General features: G+C 37.2%; 1 protein-coding gene across 3 annotated transcripts in view; it reads right to left on the bottom strand.

The window, feature by feature from the left end:
* The window catches only part of PSMD1 (proteasome 26S subunit, non-ATPase 1), a 92,267-nt gene that overhangs the window by 67,905 nt on the left and 366 nt on the right, over positions 1-23,996 (bottom strand). For 2 of the 3 annotated variants that reach the window (XM_063104422.1, XM_063104413.1), the window contains exons 2-9: positions 19,739-19,782; positions 19,330-19,403; positions 18,981-19,150; positions 15,599-15,804; positions 13,577-13,720; positions 11,094-11,320; positions 9,821-9,881; positions 2,045-2,173 (exon numbers count right to left, since the gene is read on the bottom strand). In XM_063104422.1, the coding sequence (XP_062960492.1) occupies positions 2,045-2,173; positions 9,821-9,881; positions 11,094-11,320; positions 13,577-13,720; positions 15,599-15,804; positions 18,981-19,150; positions 19,330-19,403; positions 19,739-19,782 (1,055 nt within the window). The remainder of the gene's footprint in view (positions 1-2,044; positions 2,174-9,820; positions 9,882-11,093; positions 11,321-13,576; positions 13,721-15,598; positions 15,805-18,980; positions 19,151-19,329; positions 19,404-19,738; positions 19,783-23,996) is intronic. The other variant, XM_063104428.1, reaches the window with a different exon arrangement.

The raw sequence follows: 23,996 nt of genomic DNA, 5'->3' as shown, positions 1-23,996 counted from the left end.
TGGCAGATTTCCTATTCTTGAGTTTCTGATTAGTTTAACTTGCCATTTCTCTTCAGCATCTTGCCCAAGGTCTCCATGGTGTTGGAGTAAGCAGAAGAGCTGCACCTCTTCTGGCCTGCACCTCTGACAGTCACCAAAGTAATTTTGTTTATTTTTAATGAGAATATATGATAAAGACTAGCTCCAAATAATTGTCATAAATGCAAATTATGTGATTCTTTGTCTTTTTACCATTTGTAAACATTGCATTAAAAATTCCAAAAAGCATTATTACATCTGCTTCAGTAAAACAACTATTTAGTCATTGAATGCTATATGGCTGTAAAAAAAAAAAAAAAAGCAGAATAAATTACTTTGGGAAGGGGTTTTGAATAAATAAGAAAATGAGGGAAGAGAGGAAAATTTTTCATGCTGTGTATCTTTTTATATTACAATATTTTTGAACCAAATAAATACATTGCCTATTCTAAAATTAATATTAATTTTGAGGATCAGTATTTCAACAAAGGTTGCAGTAAGGTAAGAATCCCTGCTCTCAAGGACAGCATGGTTCAGTGGGAAATATGGACACATAAACTATATTAATATTATGATTGTGCCATTCACCCAACGGCTACATGTATATATTAAGATAAAAAGTTTTTTAAAAAAAAAAAGAAATTCACTAAGCTTCCCAACAAGAGACTAGCAAAAAAACCAGGAACTCAATCATTGCTAATTCCCTTCCCTTTCCAATAAGTCCAAGAGTTTCACCTATTGTTATTTTTATAAAAATTTAATATTTATTTCCTTGATCAGAAATAAAATCTCATAAAGTATTCAACAAGAAATAAAATATATAAGTACCTACATTCAATGAAGAAATAAATCTTAAAAAATTTTAAAAATATGTCCCGAAACAATAAAACTCCTTAAAAAAAACATAGGGGAAACCCTCCAGGAAGTAGGATTGGGTACAGTCTTTACGATATGACCACAAAAGCACACACAACCAAAGGAAAAATAAACAAATGGGATTATATCAAATGAAAAAGCTTCTGCACAGCAAAAGAAACAATTAACAGAACAAAAAGACATCCAACAGAGTGGGAGAAAATATATGCAAAATTCACATCAGACACAGGATTAATAACCAGAATATACAAGGAACTCAAACAACTTAACAGCAAAAAAACAAGTAACCCAATTAAAAAATGGGCAAAGGAGCTGAATAGGCATTTCTCAAAGGAAGATATATGAATGGTCAACAGACACATGAAAAATTGCTCAACATCACTCAGCATTTGGGAAATGCAAGTCAAAACCACTCTGAGATACCATCTCACTCCAGTTAGGATGGCTAATATCCAAAAGACTGAGAATGACAAATGCTGGTGAGGATGTGGAGAAAAAGGAACCCTCCTACACTGTTGGTGGGACTGCAAAATGGCACAGCCTTTATGGAAAATGGCATGGAGGTTCCTCAAACAATTACAGATAGGTCTACCATACAACCCAGCTATTGCACTGCTAGGTATATACCCAGAGGAATGGAAATCATCATGTCGAAGAGACACCTGCACCCTCATGTTGACGGCAGCACTATTTACAATAGCCAAGAGCTGGAATCAGCCTACATGCCCATCATCGGATGAGTGGATAAGGAAAATGTGGTACATCTGCACAATGGGATACTACCCTGCTATTAAAAAAAAAAAAAGAAATACTACCATTCGCGGTAACATGGATGGACTTACATTAAGTGAAATAAGCCAGGCAGAGAAAGAGAAATATCACATGTTCTCACTTATTTGTGGGAGCTAATAAAAATAAATAAGTAATTAAATGAATGGGGTGGAGGGGTGAGGAAAGAAGACACAACAATCACAATTCCTTGATTTCGTTAAGACACGTGAACACACATGATGTTGATGGGGGGGAGTGGGAAGAGGGAGGGAGGAAAAGGAGATATTGATAAAGGGACATGAAAATCAACTATATTGTATATTGATAAATTAAAATAAATAAATAAATTAAAATAAATAAATAAATAAGAATCTCCTACCTTTGTGTTTTTTAGAATCATAAGGTCTGTGTTATTGTTTCGTATTAAAAACTGCAGATGTAACTCAATAGCCATTTCACCACTTAAAATTTTAATCATTTTCAAAGTCTGGTCCTTGGGCTCTGGACTCTGCCAAAACAAACATAAACAAACAAGAATAAAAATTCACATATTACTGAAATCCACCAAGCCAACTTTATTTCCTCAACCCTAAACCAGTGAATTTCAAACCATCCATACAGACAACAAAACTCATATTTAAATAGTAGAATCTAGAAAACTCAGTAATCATTTATTTGAGAGAAAGAACAGTTTATTTCTTTATAAGATGCCACTGAGATATCACACCAGCTTGAGGGAAGAATATAACTCATTCCGAAAAAGCTTCCAATTTAAAATATTTCAACAATTAAAAAAAATTGGAAATGACTGATGACTTGCAGGAAAATTACTTTATACAGAGTCAACTTATACTTTAGATGAGAAATTACCCACTCAAAATGGAGAAAACTAAAAGTACCTTTAATAAATATATATGGAGTCATGCATAGCATAACAATGTTTTGGTCAAAAATGGATTGCATGCATGATGGTGGTCAGAGCAATGATCAATACCATATAGCCTGTGTGTGCAGTAGGCTATATATATATCATCTAGGTATATGTAAGTACACTCTATGATGTTCACACAATGACAAAATCACCTAATGAGGTATCCCTGTCATTTAAGTGATGCATGACTCTACATGAATGATCTCACAAACTACCAAGCCACCAATACAACTCTATCCAGGTGAAGAACATCTGAAGTTTATATACCTGAGCATCAGAAACCAAAAGTCCTGACGGAGGAAACACATCCAACAGATGACTGCTCTAATATTTACTCTACCCTTCCATACACCACAAACGTCAAAAACAACAAAAACTAACTTGCTCCCCCTCCTCCATATGATAAGGTGTTATTTGTTAGAGGTCATGCTTTTTTTCTCACCCTGAGACAGGTAATTTGAAGTTATTCTGGGCAAGGATTATCCTTTGCCAAAGACCTATGGATTTGATTTCTTCTAAGTGCTGTTTTGGATCAATCTTTAAAATTTTATTATTTTCAGAAAACCCAATTTTATAAAATAACTTTGCTATCAAACTTAACAATAAACTCTCGAAGAAGAGAAGAGTCTATCTTTCTCTCTCTCTCTGCTTCCACCATCTTACAATGTGAGACCCCCGGGTCACTGTTGCCACCACCAGATGGACTTTGGACTTCCCAGCCTCAGAAACTGAGCCCAAGACTCAGGCTCTCAGAAGCCGCCACTCAGCAGCTCAGTGGAGGGAGAGCAGCTTTGTCCTGGTATCTGTAGCTCCGTCCCAGGGAAGGGCTCTGATTGGTTGTGCTTGGGTCATGTGCCTGTTCCTTGGACCAATCACGCTGGCCAGAGATGGAGCATTTTAAGTGGCCGGGGGAGGCTTTTCCACCACGACTAGAAGCAGCCTGAGGCCCGTGCCAGATGCAGCTGTAGCAGAATCGGCGCAAAGGAACGGCTTTGAAAGGGTGTCTTTACCCTGCCGAGAACCGGGAATCTTCCCCCAACCAGTGCGCGCAACCGGCTGGTGCACCGCGGCCTGCGTCACAGCCGCAGCCCTGGACGTGGAAGCATGGAGGCCTGAGCTGGTGTGCGTCCCCCCGGGCTGCAGCGGGGACCACGGCTTCTGACCCCCCGCCCACACCCGCCCGTCCCTGGAGCTGGAAGCAAATCAACCCGCGGGTTGAGACAGGGAGACGTCCAACAGGAGAGGCAGAAGCTCCGCGGAGACCACACGTCCTGCGGGGCCGCCATTGCGTGATCCAGCAGGTAAGCTTCACCTCCGCCACTCAGGTTCATTCCCAGCCCAGCACAGTGCACACAGAGCGGGGAGACGTCCGGCAGGGGAGGCGGGAACTCCACAGGGTCCACGCTGCTGCCGCGCAATCCAGCAGCCTGGCCCAATGTGTACGGAGCACAGAATCATCCAGCAAGGGAGATAGACGCTCCATAGAGTCCACACACCCTGTAAGGGGGCCACTGCCGCACAATCCAGCAGCAGGTAGGCTTCACCACCGCGGCCACCGGGCGCCATCCCAAGCCCAGCCTAGTGCGCACAGAGCAAGGAGACATCCTGCAGGGGAAGGGGAAGCTCTGCAGAGAACAAACGCTCTGCGGTGCCTCGGTGCATCGCAGCAGCCCGGGCCAGAGCGCACAGAACAGGGAGTCACTGAGGTAGCCATACCAAATTGGCAACCACAGCAACATCTTAGTCAATAGTGTCAAACCCATGGACTGTGAAACCCCCTGCCACAATGAATAAACATCAGAGAAAAGATACCAGAAATATGAAAAATCAAGAAAGTACACCACCAAAAGATAATAAATCTCAAGCTCTAGATCCTATAGAACAAGAAGCCCTTGAAATGACTGACAAGGAATTTCAAGTAACAATTCCAAGGAAACTGAATGAGATACAAGAAAACTCAGCTAGACATCATGATGAAACGAGGAAAAGTATACAGGACCTGAAAGAGGAAATGTACAAGGAAATCAATGCCCTGAAAGAAAATGTAGCAGAACTTGCAGAACTGAAGAAGTTATTCAGCGAAATAAAAAACACAAGGGAGAGCTTAACCAACAGGCTTGTGGAAGTTGAAGAGAGAACCTCTGAACTTGAAGATGGGCTGTTTGAAATAACACAAGCAGACAAAAAAAAGAAAAAAAGAATCAAAGGCATTGAAGAAAATCTGAGAGAGATATCACACAACCTTAAGCGCTCAAATATCCAAGTCATGGGTATTCCAGAAGGGGAGGAAAACGGAGATTGCATTGAAAACATATTCAACAAAATAGTGGCAGAAAACTTCCCAGGTATAGGAAAAATCACAGATCTTCAGATCCAGGAAGCTCAACGATCTCCAAACGTATTCAACCCAAAAAGGCCTTCTCCAAGACATGTTATAGTCAAATTGGCAAAACGCAAAGACAAAGAGAGAATCTTAAAAGCTGCAAGAGAGAAGCGTCAAATCACCTATAAGGGAGCCCCAATCAGGCTAACATCAGACTTTTCATCACAAACCCTAAAAGCCAGAAAGGAATGGGATGATATATTCAAAATACTAAAAGACAGAGACTGTCAGCCAAGAATACTCTACCCTGCAAGGCTATCCTTTCGAAATGAAGGGCAAAAAGTATATTTCTTTTTGTATTGAGTTTGGTTCTTGAAAAATAACTACCACTGCCATAAAAACCCAAGAAAAGTCAAAAACCACTAGTATAATAAAAATGGCATTCATGAAGAGAAAACAAACAAACAAAATGGCTATCTACAACCTAAGGAACCAACAAACACAGAAAACAAACAGTAAATTAGAAAGCAAGGAACAAAAGACACCTAAGACAACCAAACAACCAATAAAATGCTAGGAATAAATCAACACCTTTCAATAACAACTCTTAATGTAAAAGGCTTAAATTCCCCAATCAAAAGACACAGACTGGCTGACTGGATCAAAAAGGAGGACCCAACTATATGCTGCCTACAAGAGACCCACCTCACCCATAAAGATTCACACAGACTAAGAGTGAAAGGATGGAAAAAGATTTACCATGCAAACAGAAAAGAAAAACGAGCTGGAGTAGCTATTCTTATATCTGACAAAGTAGACTTTAAACTAAAAACCATAAAAAGAGACAATGAGGGACACTACTTAATGATAAAAGGACTGATCCCTCAAGAAGACATAACAATCATAAATATGTACGCACCCAATGCTGGAGCAGCCAGATTTATAAAACAAACTCTATTAGACATAAAGAAGCAAATAGACACTAATACCATAATAGCAGGGGACCTGAACACCCCACTGTCAATATTAGACAGATCATCTAGGCAAAGAATCAGTAGAGAAACACAAGATCTAAACAAGACTCTAGACCAATTGGAATTGGCAGATATCTACAGAACATTCCATCCAACAACCTCAGAATATTCATTCTTCTCATCAGCACATGGATCATTCTCCAGGAAAGATCACATATTAGGTCACAAATCAAGTCTCAATAAATTCAAAAAAATTGGAATTATCCCATGTATCTTCTCAGACCACAATGGATTAAAACTAGAAATTAATAACAAACGAAACTCTGGAAACTATACAAACATGTGGAAATTAAACAGCATTCTACTTAATGACATATGGGTCCAAGAAGAAATCAAGCAGGAAATCAAAAAATTTATTGAAAGTAATGAAAATAATGATACATCATACCAAAACCTGCGGGATACTGCAAAAGCAGTATTAAGGGGGAAATTTATTGCATTAAATGCTCACCTCAGAAGAATGGAAAGATGGCAAGTGAACAACCTAACACTTCACCTTAAAGAACTAGAAAAACAAGAACAATCCAAACCTAAAGTTAGCAGACGGAAAGAAATCATTAAGATCAGAGCAGAACTGAATGAAATTGAAACCCAAAAAACAATACAAAAGATCAAGGAATCAAAAAGTTGGTTTTTTGAAAAGATAAATAAAATTGACAAACCATTAGCATGGCTAACAAAAAAAAGAAGAGAGAAGATTCAAATAACAAAAATTAGAAATGAAAAAGGTGATATTACAACTGATTCATCTGAAATACAAGGAATCATTCGAGACTACTATAAACAACTATACGCCAACAAGTTTGAAAATCTGGAGGAAATGGGTAAATTTCTGGACACACAGAAGCTCCTAAAACTGAGCCATGAAGACGTAGAAAATCTGAACAGACCAATAACAATTAAGGAGATTGAAGCTGTTATCAGAAGGCTCCCAACAAAGAAAAGCCCAGGACCAGATGGATTCACAGCAGAATTTTACCAAACATTCAAAGAGGAATTGACACTGATTCTTTACAAACTATTCCAAAAGATTGAAACAGACGCAAATCTCCCAAACTCATTCTATGAAGCAAACATCATCCTGATACCAAAACCAGGTAAAGATAGAACCAAAAAAGAAAACTACAGGCCGATATCCTTGATGAGTATTGATGCAAAAATCCTCACTAAAATACTAACAAACAGAATACAGCAACACATACGTAAAATTATTCACCACGATCCAGTGGGATTCATCCCAGGGATGCAAGGTTGGTTCAACATACGCAAATCAATAAATGTGATACACCATATTAATAAAATCAAACACAAGGACCATATGGTCATCTCTATAGATGCTGAAAAAGCATTTGACAAAATTCAGCACTCATTTATGACAAAGACCCTCTATAAGTTAGGTATAGAGGGAAAGTATCTCAACATAATCAAAGCCATATATGATAAACCCACTGCCAATATCATCCTGAATGGGGAATAGCTGAAAGCTCTTCCTTTAAGAACAGGAACTAGACAAGGATGCCCACTCTCACCACTCCTATTCAACATAGTGTTGGAAGTACTAGCCAGAGCAATCAGAGAAGAGAAGGAAATAAAGGGTATCCAGATCGGAAAAGATGAAGTCAAACTGTCCCTGTTTGCAGATGACATGATCCTATATATCAAACAGCCTAAAACCTCTACAAAAAAACTCTTGGAATTGATAAATGATTTCAGCACAGTAGCAGGATACAAAATCAACACACAAAAATCAGTAGCATTTCTATTCTCCAATAGTGAACATGCAGAAAGGGAAATCAAGAAAGCCTGCCCATTTACAATAGCCACCAAAAACATAAAATACTTAGGAATTGAGTTAACCAAGGAGGTGAAAAATCTCTATAATGAGAACTACAAACCACTGCTGAGAGAAATTAGAGAGGATACAAGAAGTTGGAAGGATATCCCATGCTCTTGGATTGGAAGAATCAACATAGTGAAAATGTCCATACTACCCAAAGTGATATACAAATTCAATGCAATCCCCATCAAAATTCCAATGAAATTTTTGTCAGACATTTATACGGAATAACAAAAGACCTCGCATAGCCAAAGCAACGCTGAGCAAAAAAAATAAAGCTGGAGTCATAACACTACCCGACTTTAAATTATACTACAAAGCTATAATAACCAAAACAGTATGGTACTGGCATAAAAACAGACACACTGATCAATGGAATAGAATAGAGAATCCAGAAATCAGCCCACACACCTACAGCCATCTGATCTTTGACAAAGGCACCAAGCCTTTACACTGGGGAAGAGACTGCCTCTTTAGCAAATGGTGCTGGGAGAACTGGATATCAATATACAGGAGAATGAAACTAGACCCATACCTTTCACCATACACTAAAGTCAACTCAAAATGGATCAAAGAATTAAATATACACCCCGAAACAATAAAACTTCTTAAAGAAAACATAGGAGAGACACTTCAGGAAATAGGACTGGACACAGACTTCAGGAATACGACCCCAAAAGCATAGGCAACCAAAGGAAAAATAAACAAATGGGCTTGTATCAAACTAAAGAGCTTCTGCACAGCAAAAGAAACAATTAGCAGAGTTAAAAGACAACCAACAGAGTGGGAGAAACTATCTGCAAAACATACATCTGACAAAGGATTAATATCCAGAATATATAAGGAACTCAAACAACTTTACAAGAAAAAAACAAGCAACCCAATCAAAAAATGGGCAAAAGAGCTAAGTAGGCATTTCTCTAAGGAAGATATACAAATGGCCAACAGACATATGAAAAAATGCTCAACATCACTCAGCATCTGGGAAATGCAGATCAAATCAAAACTACACTGAGATACCATCTAACCCCAGTGAGGATGGCTAAAATCCAAAAGACTCTGAACAAAAAATGCTGGCGAGGTTGTGGAGGAAAAGGAACTCTCATACATTGTTGGTGGGACTGCAAAATGGTGCAGCCTCTATGGAAAATGGTATGGAGGTTCCTCAAACAATTGCAGATAGATCTGCCATATGACCCAGCTCTCCCACTGCTGGGAATATACCCAGAGGAATGGAAATCATCAAGTCGAAGGTATAGCTGTTCCCCAATGTTCATCGCAGCACTCTTTACAATAGCCAAGAGTTGGAACCAGCCCAAATGTCCATCATCGGATGAGTGGATATGGAAAATGTGGCATATCTACAGAATGGAATACTACTCAGCTACAAAAATGAATGAAATACTGCCATTTGCAACAACATGGATGGACCTTGAGAGAAGTATATTAAGTGAAACAAGTCAGGCACAGAAAGAGAAATACCACATGTTCTCACTTATTGGTGGGAGCTAAAAATAAATAAAAAAATTCACACACACACACACAGAAAAAAAAAACGGGGTGGGGTTGGGGGGGAAGAAGGCATAACAACTACAATTCCTTGAAGTTGATACGACAAGCAAACAGAAAGGACATTGTTGCGTGTGAGGGGGGAGAGGGAGGCGGGAGGGGGGTTTCGGTAATGGGCCACAATAATCAACCACATTGTATATCAACGAAATAAAATTAAGGAAGAAAATTTAAAAAATGAAATAAAATAAAATAATCTTTCATAAAAGCAGGTTTGTAACACTTATTTAAAAGAATTTACAGGGCCAGCCCATGGTTCACTTGGGAGAGTCTGGTGCTGATAATACCAAGGCCACAGGTTTGGATCTCTATAAGGATGGTTAGTTAGCTCACTTGGGATAGCGTGGTGATGACAACACTAAGTCAAGGGTTAAGATCGCCTTAAAAAAAAAAAAAAAATTTACAATATACCATGGGACTATATGTTAAATGGCAAGCTCAGCTTCGAAAAGTATACTTACCACTTCTGGTGTCTTTCCTACAAGTGCACTGCCTGTCTTTTCTTCTGTTTCCATTGAGTCACTAAAATGAAGAGAAACAATGATCAATAATCCAATAAATGTGCAAGCAATTGGTTCCTGTCACAGATCTGAACAATACCCAGATTAAATATTTTGCAAGAAAATGTTTAGTTCATATTGCTATTAAGAAATAAGAAAAGATTCTAAACATTTCTAAGATGGAGGCAGCCCAATTATTGAATTTCCCCCAAATAAATTAATAAAAACATGCAAACCAACTAGGTTAGCAAAATCCATGAGCAACACATACAACAAAAACCAATGAAAAAGTATTTTCCCCATTCACAGTCAGTTGGAGAATAACCACCACCAGCTACTAAACCAGTTTGAAGTGAAGCAATTGGGACCCCAACAGCTCTTAAAACTCTTAAAACTAGCCAATACTCCTTTCTACATCAAAGTACCATATGGAGGAGAAAATGTTGGCCCAAGAATGCAAATTAAGAAGGTAGGGACAGCAAAAAGAAGGCCCAAATAAAAGTAGGAAAAGAAACAGAGCCAGGAGATCTGTGAGGTCTGAAGGCAGTGAGTAAAGAAGAAAGAGATGAAGAGGCGGGTATGAAAAGGCCAGACCAAGTAGGGGGCCTTGTAGGCTACTTTCAGGGCTTAGAATTTTATTCTGAAATGTATTTTGGAAGGTAATAGATGTTGAGAGGGGAGTGACATCTTATTTAGGTTTCAAAAGAATGACTGTCACTGTTATGTGGACAACTTTAGAAGGAAAATAAATAGGCATAACTAAGACACAAACATTTAATAAGTAGCCTAAATGTGTAAGGAAATACAGAAAAATAAAATGTAATAATGTGTCAGCCTAAGATATTTATGTATTTAGTTTTAATAAAAACACAAAAAGCTGAAAATGTTTTCCCAAATATCACACCCAGATATACCTAACTCAAATTCCTAAAAAAGCTAGCCCACCTACTCTAACCGAGAATTTCAATTTACTTGATTAAATAATACACATGCTATTGGTAGGCACTCCCTACCAACTTCTATTTCTTTTCAGAAAGGTTCATTTCTTTGGTTTTCCTTACGATGCCTAGCACAGGGCAAAACAGAGCAGCTGTCTAATAAGACTTTACAATCTATGAAAGCTAATGGTTAAACTTATTTATTCTTAAAATATGCTGTCTGTGAATATTCTACCTATTCCCAAAAGGAAATAAAGATTGTTCAATTAGTTCTGATGCAGAAAAGATACTTATACCTCTCTTTCTCTGATCCCGGAACTGTACCCGTATTGGTGGATCCAGGCACAGAAGCAATAGGGGTGCCAACAGTTCGAAGATTCTGGATTACAGATGACAAAAACTGCTGGCTAGCACTTTCATACAAATCAAAACAAATCTGATAAGCCATTAGGAGGTTGTCTTCCTTTACCAGTTTTTCTAAGATATCACTCACGGCCTGAGGATCATCTAAGAAAATTAAGCACTGAAATGGAGATAAAGAACAATTACATAATAATTGAAAACTTTATCTATCGGGTAATTAGAGAATGACTGTCAACATTTTAGGAAACCTTAAAATATAAGCATAAGCTAACTGGGGCTGACTAACCATCTAGTCTAGTATTCTGTTTCTGAACCCAGCACTAGATGAAATTTTTCTAAAAATGGCATCTGCCTTCCATAAGGAACTCCATACAAATTATATTCATAACCCCTAATATTGTGCCTCATAATTATCAGTATTCAATACTGGTTGCTGAATGAATCTTGGCTTCTTTAAATCTTACCCCTAATTTATACTAAGTGCTCCTTAAGTTGTACTTTCTGCTTTACCATATACTGTGAGTCATTCATTCATTTAACACACATTGTATTGTGGTGAGCCAGGATAAGGACTTTAAGACTACCATTTTGAATCATTTCTCTTACTACTCTTATGATCTGCCGTATGTTTTAACAAAGTTATCCAATAAAGTTAGGATTTTTCCTTTTCTTTCTTTCTTTTTTTTGGTGGCTGGCTAGCATGGGGACCAAGGGATTTTTCTTTTAAGAGATCAATTTAAATCTTCCTGTTCCCTTCAGTAGCAAGTAAATCAACCTCAAAATAAACAAAGTTATTATAAATTAAGAACAGGAAATAATGGAAACAAAGTGAACACTTACAGGGGAATGGTTAAATAAGGCGGAGTACATACACTGAATGACTACTGCAGAATCAACAAGAGTTAAGAACAAGAGCTTGAGAAAAGGTACAACATGGACAACTGTTAAGTTTAAGGCTATATATAATTGATACTGTTTGCCTCCAGGAAAAGGAACTTGGTAGCTGGAGGAAAGGAGTAGGAAGAAGACTTTGCACTGTATATATAACCTATGGTTCTTTTTGAACTTTAAATCATGTGAATATATTATCTGTTCAAAAAATATACTTTTTAAATGTACAATAAACTTTTAAAAATTATAAAAAGACAAGGAGTAAAACAGCTAAAAGAAATAAAATTGCCTCTAAGGAATGAAACTGTAATACAAAGTGGAAGATGGCAGGGAATTACTATTTTTCATACAAGTTTTTAAAAAACTATTTTTATTTTTTATTTTTATTTTTTTTAAAGATGACCGGTCAGGGGATCTTAACCCTGGACTTGGTGTCGTCAGCACCACGCTCTCCCAAGTGAGCAACCGGCCATGCCTATGTGGGATCTGAACCCGTGGCCTTGGTGTTATCAGCACCGTACTCTCCCAAGTGAGCCACGGGCCGGCCCTAAAAAACTATTTTTAAAAAGCTATTAAAAATTATTTAGAGACAAATAAAACTCCAAAAATCTACAAAGAGAAAACCAAAAGGAAATGCACTGTTAAACTGACTTTGGGTGATACAAAAAGTCAACTTAAAATCTTAAGTTGATTTTGGGTGATTTAAATGTGGATATTTTTTCTTTCAGCATTTTATGTTCCAAATTTGCTTTAAAAAGCATTTTTAAATGAGGTTTTAATCTAATTTTAAAAAGTACAGATGATGAAAACACACGAGAGCATATTATAGTGAAGAAATAACAAGATGTGCAATAAAATACTAAGCTCTAAGCAGAAAACAAAAATGTATACAGTGTAATTTATAAAAAGCAAGCCTATGGTTACCTCCAGTCAATAAAATATAACTATTGAAAAGAATGCAGTAGATCTACCTGTGCCAATAATGGGGATAAACATCTACCTACTACCTTTGGGAAAGGCAAAGACTTACTTTTCATTTTCTAGATTTTTTGTACCATCTGAACTTCATTTTTTTTAATGTGCAAGGAAATTCATACATAAAGAGATAAAAGAAAATATACCAAATGTTTTGGCTGTATTTGGGTAATGAAACCATAGACAATGTTTACACGCTGAATTATTTCAGAATGACAGTATAGCATAGGCACTGATTTTATCTTTTCTTCTACCTTTTTTTAAAACCTTTGTTTCCAAAATTTCCTTAAATGGTTGGATTATTTTCAAAATGAAAAAATAAAAACATATAGAAAGAGTGCATTATAATAAAACAGGTTTTAAGTGTTGTGAGATTCAATTTTCTATCAGTAAAAAGGAATATAAATCACATACCTTATCTTCACAGGGCTGTTGTGAAGATCAATTGAGATACATGTATGAAGACATTACAGTAATATAATATAACATAATGTAATGAGGTGTAATGTGGCCCAGCACAGTGTGGAGTAATGTGATATGATCTAATTACCTGACAAACATTGATAAAATCAGGTTTCTCCAAGTTCATGTAGATTTTAACTAGAACTCTTAGTACTTTATTCCGAAACTGTTTATTCTGCATTAAAGACATGCAGAGCTTGAGGCTATAAGCTAGCATTCCTGGAACATCATTCTGAAAGAGATAATTTAAAGACACATCATTATCTGGTTACTAAAGCATTTATTTACTTAGCAACTGCATTATTTTAATCTACCTTGTTTAGTCAATTATAGGCAGCCAATGATTAGAAACACTTCAAACAATAAAAACAAAATTTTAAAACCACTTTAGATGAAAATCTTAAAAGAAGAATTGCATATTTCCACATCGTCATTAAAAAATGGATTCAAAACAATTTAATATTTATTACCCAGGATCATGATTATATGAACATTGTACACTACAACAGAATAATGCTATTAATCATTGTAAAAAGATGTGTACAACTGTCCATACCTGAGTGGCTATGCTTTTCAGTAGTCTGAAGTCTTTCTGCTTCCTACCTTGCTACTAGACACCCTCATGACTTACTGCCTATACACTCATTGGCCAGGAAACAATGTGGTATAACTATCTCTAGCTCTAACTGACTCAAACTGTTACACCTGTCTGGTACTCTGCCTATGAGGAAACTTTGACCCAGACCATGTGTGTTTTCCTTGTGGTAATCAAAAGCACGTCTAATATTTGAGATACCACTCTATAAAAGTCCTTCAAAATAAATTAGTATACAGAAGAACTACAGGATGTTTCTCAGATAGTGAATTGTGACTCACCAGTGTGTAATGAAATTATATCTATAAGTATATGTGCTCTGGAATGCAAAGTAAGATGCATTTCTTACACTGCTTTATTTTTTAAAAACATTTATCACCCCTTTATCTTACAGTATATTTATTTGTTTGACTGCCTGTTTTCCCTCTAGATTCCCCAATGGACTGTTTGATTTGGGCAAAAAATTTTCTGGTCTTGTTTGCCACTGTGTCTCCAATGCTTAGAATAGTATTTGGCACATAGTAGGCATTCAAAGAATATTTGTTGAACAAATGAAGTCAAATATTTTAATTGTATTCACATGAAGACAAGAGGAGGCTACAAAAATGAAACTGAGAGTGAGACAAGGGCCATTCTATCACATCAGGTTGTTCATTTATATACTCATTTAAACAAATCTTACTTCTGCTGCTAAACACTGACTTAGGCTTTGGAGACAAAGTGATGAAAAAGGCACAAAATACCTGTCATGATGGAGGTTATAATCTGGTGGGAAAGACAGACATTAACTACCTAATAATACAAATATTGTAAGTGATAAATACTATGAAAAAAATATAGGAATCCATGAGATTAACAAAAGAACTGAACCTAGTCTTTGCAGTAGGGGTTGAAAAGCCTTGAAAAAAGGCTCTGCAAACAAGTGACAGTTGAGGTGAGCTCTAAATCATGAACAGGAATGAAGCAGGTAAAGAAAGGAAAGGAAAGAATATTTCTGGCAGGATGAATGGGGCAGGGTACATCTAGGATACAAGAAGAGGCCAAAATAGCTGAAGTGCAGAGAGCTAGCTCATGGAGAAGGACAGGTGATGAGGCAAAGTGGGCCTGCAGATCAATGTCCATTTAACTCAGATTTGCACCTTTCTGACCACTTTGGTGGTCAAACAAGGAATCTAGTTTGTAGTTTTAGCAATAAATGCATTGGAATAGTTTATCAATATACTACTATTGTAATTAAAAAGTACTATTGTACTTAAGAAGGACAGGGTAATTATACAACTTCCCCATATAAGACTTCAAAGGAATAAAGAAATGTAGCAAGATAAAAGCAGATATTCTATGAACACAAAACACAGCCAAGGCTCATATATAAATATAAAAATAAAACATTTGGCAAAAGAGCATCTTATTTCTAAACTAGATTTTCTTTTCACTACCCATGAGACTTTCAGTTTGAGTAATTTGCTTTGCCGATTCCCCATCAATAACAATCTCTAAATGACATCATCTACCTACCGATTCCAGTATGGTCTTCTCAAAGATATCTAGCCTTCGTGTCTCCAGAGCAATGCCGATAGCCTGTTTATACTTGTGATCATCTAGACATCGCTGGAACATTTTATTTACAATGCCTTCTAATCTCTGGTCAATTGGCTTTTTTTCTCCTTCAGGCAAATCTGCATTTTCTACACACTGTTTGGTGTAGTGATCTATGCATTTTGCTATGGAGAAAACAAAAGAACTCTGACTACCTTGTACATTGGGTTAAACTACCAGAAAGGACAATGTCTACATTTACAATCATATATAGTTATGAGATGAGTACAAAGTAAGAAACAAATCTTAAAATGCTAAAACTTACACATTCAAATTAATATTGTTCTCTTCGTAACGGTTACAGTGGGGGACTAAACACCAATTCCAATAAGTCTGACATTATTCAAAATATCTCTATCTCGTTATTTATTTTGACCAAAATTACATTACTCTACTTGACTAAGCTGCTTATTCAAGAGTTGGCTAGAAATAGCTGCTATTTCACTTTTCAAAAACGAATATTTGCCATTATTGAGGATATTAAAAAAGGCCTATTATAGCAATTAACCACACAGCAATATATTAGACTTCTTCACATTAATGAAACTACGAGCAGTTTGAGAGTAAGGACTGTGTCTAAATCATCTTTGTAGAATAATGGTAAAATGACCTGAAATGTGCCATAGGTTCTAAAAACAATTCCAAAGATTTCCAAAAACTTTTCCAGCAATTATAGCAAATTAGTTGAAATATTCATTGTTACAATGTGAGGTAGATGGAATTTATTTTACCCAGGAGGGTATCTGAATATTCACTGTATAGTGTATGTGCACAATTTGGCTTCCACATTTCACAATGATGTGGGTGGATGGGGAGGGTGAAGAGACATACTGAAGGGTACCAATAGCACACCTGATGAGAAACACTACTGTCTGTTTACAACTTAATTACCTTTTTCGCAATCGCACCTTAAACTTTCTAAATACAAAGAAAACAGGTAATTTCCCTAAGCCTTCTTCCATCTTCATAAGGAAGATAAATAGTCATCCAAGAGGAATGACATATAGACTAGTTACCCTCTCTACAACTCACTGGCTTGTCTCTCTCCCTTTCAAAGAGAAGAAAGGGGACTAGGACAAGATTAATTACTTGCAAACTACAGCCCCAAGAAACAAATAATTTGAACTAGCATGAAGAATTGATGGCCCATGTTAAATGAGTCTGTATTTTGGAGGAAGCAGAGGACTTTTATAAATTAGAATACACCACATTTAAAGTTTGTCCAAGCAGAACCATAAAGGTTCAGGTAGAGTTATTAAGAATAAATTGGCAGTCACAAAACAGACTTTAAACAATTCTGGTTGTAGAAAATTTTCAAAACCATAGGCCCAAATATGAGCTTTTCAAACCAGCTGTAGTTAAGTGAGGAAACATTACCCTAAACTCATCAGAGAGGAACCTCAGAATTAGAATATTTGGGGAATTTTCCTTAGATTATATAGGAAAAATGCACTTGCCAGGTTTCAAATGAGATTCATGCTTTCACTCACCGAGTTTATGTTTATGTCATAACTATATCCCAGGTTTACGTTATAACTAAAGCCCTTAATCTGGCCTCATTCCCAGCTAAAGTCCTATTACACTGGGAGAAGATTTACTAGTCTTGAATTTTCTGGAGGAATTGTTTATGAGATTCATTAAGATCCTAAGAAGACTTTCCTGAATTCTATTTTGTCTAGCCCTTCACAAATCTCACTGATGTTTTAAAAAATCTGCCTCATAGCACTTTATACCAATAGACCTGTTCAAAAGCATAACTTGTAAAATGGCAGCACTGCAAGTTACTGTTGGAAAAAATTATCAACATTCATCAAAAAAGTCCATCAAATAAAAGAAAAGAGATAAGCATATTTAACATCCCTACCCCACAAGTTAATGTGATGCAAGTGTTCTGGTTTCATACGGTCTATCCTTTAAAACCATCCGTTACTACCATAGGATTCACAGTTGAAAAGCCCAATTCAATGAGCCCCCAAACAGCAGTGCAGTCTGAAGTCACTTACATCATTTTCATGCCATCACAGCAAAAACTTTAAAAATGTGAACCCAGAATCCTAGTTAGAACTTCAGGGACATCTGAAAGTACCTCTTTTGATCCCCTGGTGTAGCATTTCCTAGTTTCTGAAAAAGAATACCAACTTTCTCCTTTTAGAGTCAGGTCAAGGGTTGGCCTGTTAGCTCAGTTGGTTAGGGCATAGTGTTGTAACACCAAGGTCAAGGGTTCAGATCCCCATACAGTCCAGTCACCAGGGGGGGAAAAAAAGAGTTCAGGTGAATAATACACATCTCCTCTTAATCAGCAATGCAAAATATCTACATTGCACACTTTTGACAGAGAACATACCCTTGAGCTCTCTGTAACTATGATCCAAAGGCTGATGGTCATAAAGACATGTCTGAAGGGTATGGAGTCCCCTATTTCATCTATTAGATCAGAAGTTTTCCAACATTTTTTAAAGCTACAAAATCTGTTTGAATGAAATCTTATACAGTTGTTTGAACTTACAACTCTGGTTGAAATATGAGATAGAGAATACAAAGCCTTTACTATGTGTCACTCCATCACTTCAGAAATAAAGAAACAAGTGAGAAAACAATGGTTACTAGTAGAAACTGTGGGTTTTGGAGTGAATAAACCTGGGTTTTAAATTCTGACCCTCCTATTTAATAGTGATGTGTCTTTATCATCTCAAAACCCAAGTTTGCTCATTTATAAAATAGGGCTAGCTCCTTCCTCACGGGGAAGTTGTGGAATAAACCACGCCATGATATGTAGAGTGACTAGCACCATGCCTAGTACAATGAAGATATTCAGTAATGGTTTCTTGTATTAGAAACAACCATTTAGGGCCGGCCCGTGGCTCACTCGGGAGAGTGCGGTGCTGATAACACCAAGGCCCCGGGTTCGGATCCCATATACGGATGGGCCGGTTCGCTCACTGGCTGAGCGTGGTGCTGACAACACCAAGTCAAGGGTTAAGATCCCCTTAACGGTCATCTTTAAAAAAAAAAAAAAAAAAAGAAACAACCATTTAAATAATGTTACTCATAATAATCTGATTTAATCTTTTGATCTAACAGTATGCTCGTATGGACTAGAGATAACCGTAACCACTGAGATAATTAGCACTAAGATGGAAGGCAGATCTAAAAACTCAGCCTGCATAAAATTATTAGAAAGATTATAAATTTCCAATTAAAATGAAATTTGGCAACATCAAATTCGGGGGAAAAAAAAAAGCTATGTACGTTAGAACAAGAAGCCGACAAGATAAAGCCTTACCAGATGGAAGATAATTACCTATAATAGTCTCCACATACTCAGAGTTATCACTGACATTGAAGAGGTCACCTGCTCCAAGAGCATAATTCAGAGACTCCTCAAAAGCCCCCAGGTGATAAAATACTTTAGATGCCACTAAGGCTGCAAACTGCCGACTCCGAAAACCTTCATCTTCATATAAAACTTCTCTGAAAGAAATTAGGAGGTACAGGCCTAGTTCAAACTGTGGTTTTCCTTAAAAATCCGAAACTTAAATATTCAAGCCACAATTTAGTAGCAGCACATTTCTAAATCAATTAATAAGCAACAAGACCCACATCCACAAAGTTGATCTACTTTATTCCAATTTATAGAAATAATTTCTTACATTTTGTCTACAGACTCAGAAATTTCTGCCCAGAAGTCATTGACAACTGCATTCAATTTGTGTAGTGCAAACTCCTGTGGAAAATAAAACCAAAATTATATTTTGAGATAGACTTACCATTATACTCCCTTTAAAAAAAAAGTTTCCAAGAAATCAATAGCCAATCCTCAGTAATATTCACTAAAACTTTTAATCCATGACAAATATAAAAATTTGCCAACTGATTTATACTTTTTCTTGGGTTTACACATTTTCTTTCTGTTTTCAATCATAAAACATCAGAGTAACCCAAGCCACTCCTTATCATAATGAACATTTTTTTCTTCTTTGAATATTTAAGACTGACTCCAGGTTGCTAGTTTAGATTTGTATTCATACCAAGGCTACTGACTTTTTCTTCAATGCATACCTTAAGCTGTGGTTCTTCTTCATCCAGAAGAGAAATAATTCCAGCTATAAGACAAAAGGTATATCGTAATTATGAAACATATGCTCACTAAGGTGAAACTTAGGTCAAAAATGTATGATAGTTGGAAAAAATAAGTAGTTTGGGTGGAGTGACTTCATGACTTCACTAGGGAAATGATTATTTTCCTTTAGAACCGTAAAGGTTGATATTTGGAAGTTTAATGCTGGCTGGTTAGCTCAGTTGGTTAGAGCATGGCCTCATAATACGGAGGTCAAGGGTTCAGATCGCCATACCAGCCAGCTGCTGGAAAAAAAATATATATACTTGTATATTTGGAAGTTTATGAATTAACTATGTAATCAAACCATCATGACACCATATATATTACATCATTTGCCTAATTCAATGATTTTCAAAGCATGGTCCCTGGGTCAACAGCATTAGTATTACCTGGAAATTTGCTAGAAATGCAAATTCTTGGCTGCACCCCCAAACCCACGGAATAAGAAATTATTGTGATGGGGCCCAGAAACAGGGCCACAAGCCCTCCCTGTGATTGTTGTACTCACTATAGGTTTGAGAGTCACTAGCCTACTTTATTGACCAAAATGGGAAACTTTCCCACACGATTTTATCTTTTTGTTTAATTTAATTTAATTTAATTATTTTTTAAAAAGATGACTGGTAAGGGGATCTTAGCCCTTGGCTTGGTGTTGTCAGCACCATGCTCAGCCAGTGAGCTAACCGGCCATCCCTATATAGGATCCGAACCCGTGGCCATGGTATTATCAGCACCGCATTCTCCCGAGTTAGCCACAGGCCGGCCCTATTTCTTGCTTTTTTATCCCAATTTGAGAATAAAATTATTCACACAAAATAAACCAAGAGTTATAAAATTATTTACAAAGAGTATTTAGTCACCAACTCAACAGTGTAAATTTATTCAAGGTGCTTATATTAAGGCACCTCCTTCCTATCACAAGTAACCTAGAAGATTTAACTAAATGACAAGCAATCACGCTCGCTCTGAATTTAATTTCCCAAGCAAGGTGTTCCTTATATGCCCCATCTTAGCTTCGAGGTGTTAGCACTAACATCGGAGAATAAAAGAAATCTGTCCTCTCCACCTTGAAATATGTATAGTCATATATCAAAGGGATTATTGGAAAAAAGATATGGAAAATTACTGTCCTTAGACCACAAAGGAAACCTAACTGTCTCTCAAATGTTTTCTATGTAAGTCTTACAATAATTTCTGGAACACTGAGTTCAAACTGTAATTTGGTTAAAAAGTGCCAAGGCAATTTTAGTTAGGAGGTATCAATAAGTGTAGGTTTGCTAAACAAGCTTCAGCAGTCTTTAGGGAGCCATACAGTAAGGATACAAAATTTAACAATTAAAACTAGGGCATACTACTATTCCAAAAGCATAAAAGATAAAAAGAACTTCTCGGTACTCTAGGTTGGTATTATGGCCAGAACAGAGAGGCTGAATCAACATCATGAAGAGCAAAAGAATGAAAAAATGCAATCAGTGAAAAGGAAAAGGAAACTAGCGATGTGGTATAGATGATAGACCAGAATGTTTTAAATGTAGAACAGATCCTAAATAGCAGAACACTTAATACTAAAAAATACTACTGATTGCCTATCATTAATCAATGGTGTATCTGAATGACTTTTACCAAAAGAAGAGATTGATACTTATAGTCTGCTGTCTAGTTTTGCTTGTGACTAATCTGTAACATTGTCCTGGCTTAGAAATTCAGCCTTTGGCCATTGAACAGAACTAAATAGAATACTCTACATTCTATATGCTAATATTTTCCCATCTTAATAACAAAACAGAATTCTCCTTTAGATGGGGGAGGAAATGGGAAAGGCCTAAGGATACTAAAAACCTATTTATGCCATAATAGGAACTCAGCAGATATTGTCTAAAATTGTTGACTCAGTTTATAGCAATATCTGGATATTATTTATAAATATGGAGATATATCCCAGAAGACACAGCTTAAAGTTGACAATAGTTGTCTCTAGAAATCAGGAAGGCAAAAGAGGGATGGAAGACTTGTTTTAAAGCTTTTTAGCACTATTGTCCTTTATGTGTCTGTATTATGTTATAAAAAATAAAACCCACTCAATTTCACATCTCCTTTCAGTAAGCACTTATCTATATCTCTCCACTCCCTTTCACAGTCAAAACTTCCGAAAAAAATTAACAGTACATGTTGATCTCTTACTCACTGCTGTGTTCTTAGTGCCTAGCAAGTGCCTAGTGAATAAATGAATGAATAAACTGACTAGCACACACTGGAACCATATATGTCACTGGCTTTTTTAGCACCTGGGACAGATCCTAAGCCAATATGAGCCATAGGACAGGAAACAAAGTGAAAAGAGATCTAGAGCCCAAGCTGACAAATAATCCAATAAACGTAACAAATGATAGTTATAAATATATATATACTATACTATCATCACAGAATCTCAGTGTAGGACCTCAAAAATCATTAGTCCTGCCACCCCAAAAGGTTTGAATTCTATTATATCCCACCAAGTGCTTTTTCAGTCTCTACTTTAAAAACTCGAGGGACTGATTTATTGATTTAATTGGTTGATTGATTTCTTCATTCCAGGCATACTTTTGAATGTGCTCAGCAGTGTTCTAAGATCTGTGGAAACAGCAAGTTTCCCGCCCAAAATCCTATAAGGGAGGGAAAGACAGTAATCAGACAAATAAGCAAGGTAATTACAGAATTGTGATGGAAAGAGGTGGCAGCTAGGGAGGACAGAGTCAATGCGTTTTAATGGAGTAGTCAGGAAAGACTAACACTTGAATTGAGACTAAAGATTGAGAAGCTATGGGAAAACCTGAGAAAGAGAAGTTTAGAATGGGAACAGAATGTGCAAGGGCCCGGAGGCAGGAGAAAAATGGACATGTTCAAGGAAAAAAAAAGACTAGTGTGGTGAGGGTGCAATAAGAGAGAAGAGAGTACTACAAGACCAGGCAGGAATCAGATCATGTTAAGAGTCTGGATTTTATTCTAAACACAGTGGAAGCACTGGAGGATTTTAAGCAAAGAAGTATTATGTGATTAAAGTTTTAAAAAGAATACTCTGTCTACAACAAGAAAAATGGACTGTACAGAGATAACGGTAGTAAAACAAAGTCTTAAGGTTGTTATAGTAACTCAGGTGAAAGTCAAAGCTAGTCTGGGCTAGGTTAGAAGAAACAGTGATGATGAACAGAATTGATAAAGAATGAAGCCTATATTTACAGGTGACAAGCAACTTAGCGTTTATTTTATCTTTAGAGAGCTGTGACTGGAAAAGTCCTTCCTTATACTGAACTAAAATTCATCTCCCAATCACTTTTTCCCTCGGGGAAAATCTAATTCCAGGTACAGGTGACAGCTCTTCAAGTCTTTGAAAATAACTATTAAGTCTCCTTAATGGCATCTCCACCAATTCCCTTAATCAATCCTCGCAAAATTATGGTTTTGAGCTTACCATATACAGATTACTGTCTTCTGATCACCAGCTGTTTACAACAAAATACTGCGGGACAAGCACAGAGTAAAAGGTGACAAGAAAAGGGTATGCAAGCAGGCAGGAAAGAAAAGCACCAAGGCTAAGGACAGCTCTATGCAAATCAGTCTGAGGCGGGGAGCTTAAAAATCTCCACTTGAAACTTGATCTCTACAGCTTATCCCATTCACTACATGAATCTACTCATACAACGGCTTCAGTGTAAGAAACCTGCTCCGCAAAACTACCAGTTTTCTTGATCGAAGAATATTTACCGCGCATCTAAGCTCAAAACTAAGTTGGCACTGAGTATAATGATGTCTTCAGAGCGTCATCTTCACCGGAAGTTCTCTGGGTGCTTTGACCGAATACCTTTGGAGTGGGCTCAGAAATGACCCACCCCAAACCTGACTTCGGATGTCACTCTAAGGTGAGCAGAGCTCGGCCAGGTCCAGGGCACTTTTATACAGCAGTCAGTGCTTGATCATGGGGCAGTCTTGTTGTCCGACGGCAGGGGGGCCCATCCCACCCCAACCACCCGCGGGGAAAGACTGGGGTCGGACGGCCCCAAACGGCCACCGCCAACGAATGGAGGAACAAAATAAAGGAAAACCCCTTGGACTCCGGGGAGGGCCCAGGAAGCCCCTCAGGTCCCGACACGGGGGTGTGGCTGGGGTGGGCTGCCGAAGCGGTCGACGTGACTCGATTCCTCCGACTCGGAGGGGCCC

The sequence above is a fragment of the Cynocephalus volans genome, chromosome 1 (genome assembly GCF_027409185.1).
Source record: "Cynocephalus volans isolate mCynVol1 chromosome 1, mCynVol1.pri, whole genome shotgun sequence".
In the NCBI taxonomy this organism is placed as follows: domain Eukaryota; kingdom Metazoa; phylum Chordata; class Mammalia; order Dermoptera; family Cynocephalidae; genus Cynocephalus; species Cynocephalus volans.
Note: the sequence above shows the minus strand (reverse complement) of the source record. Positions and strands in the feature narration are given on the sequence as shown.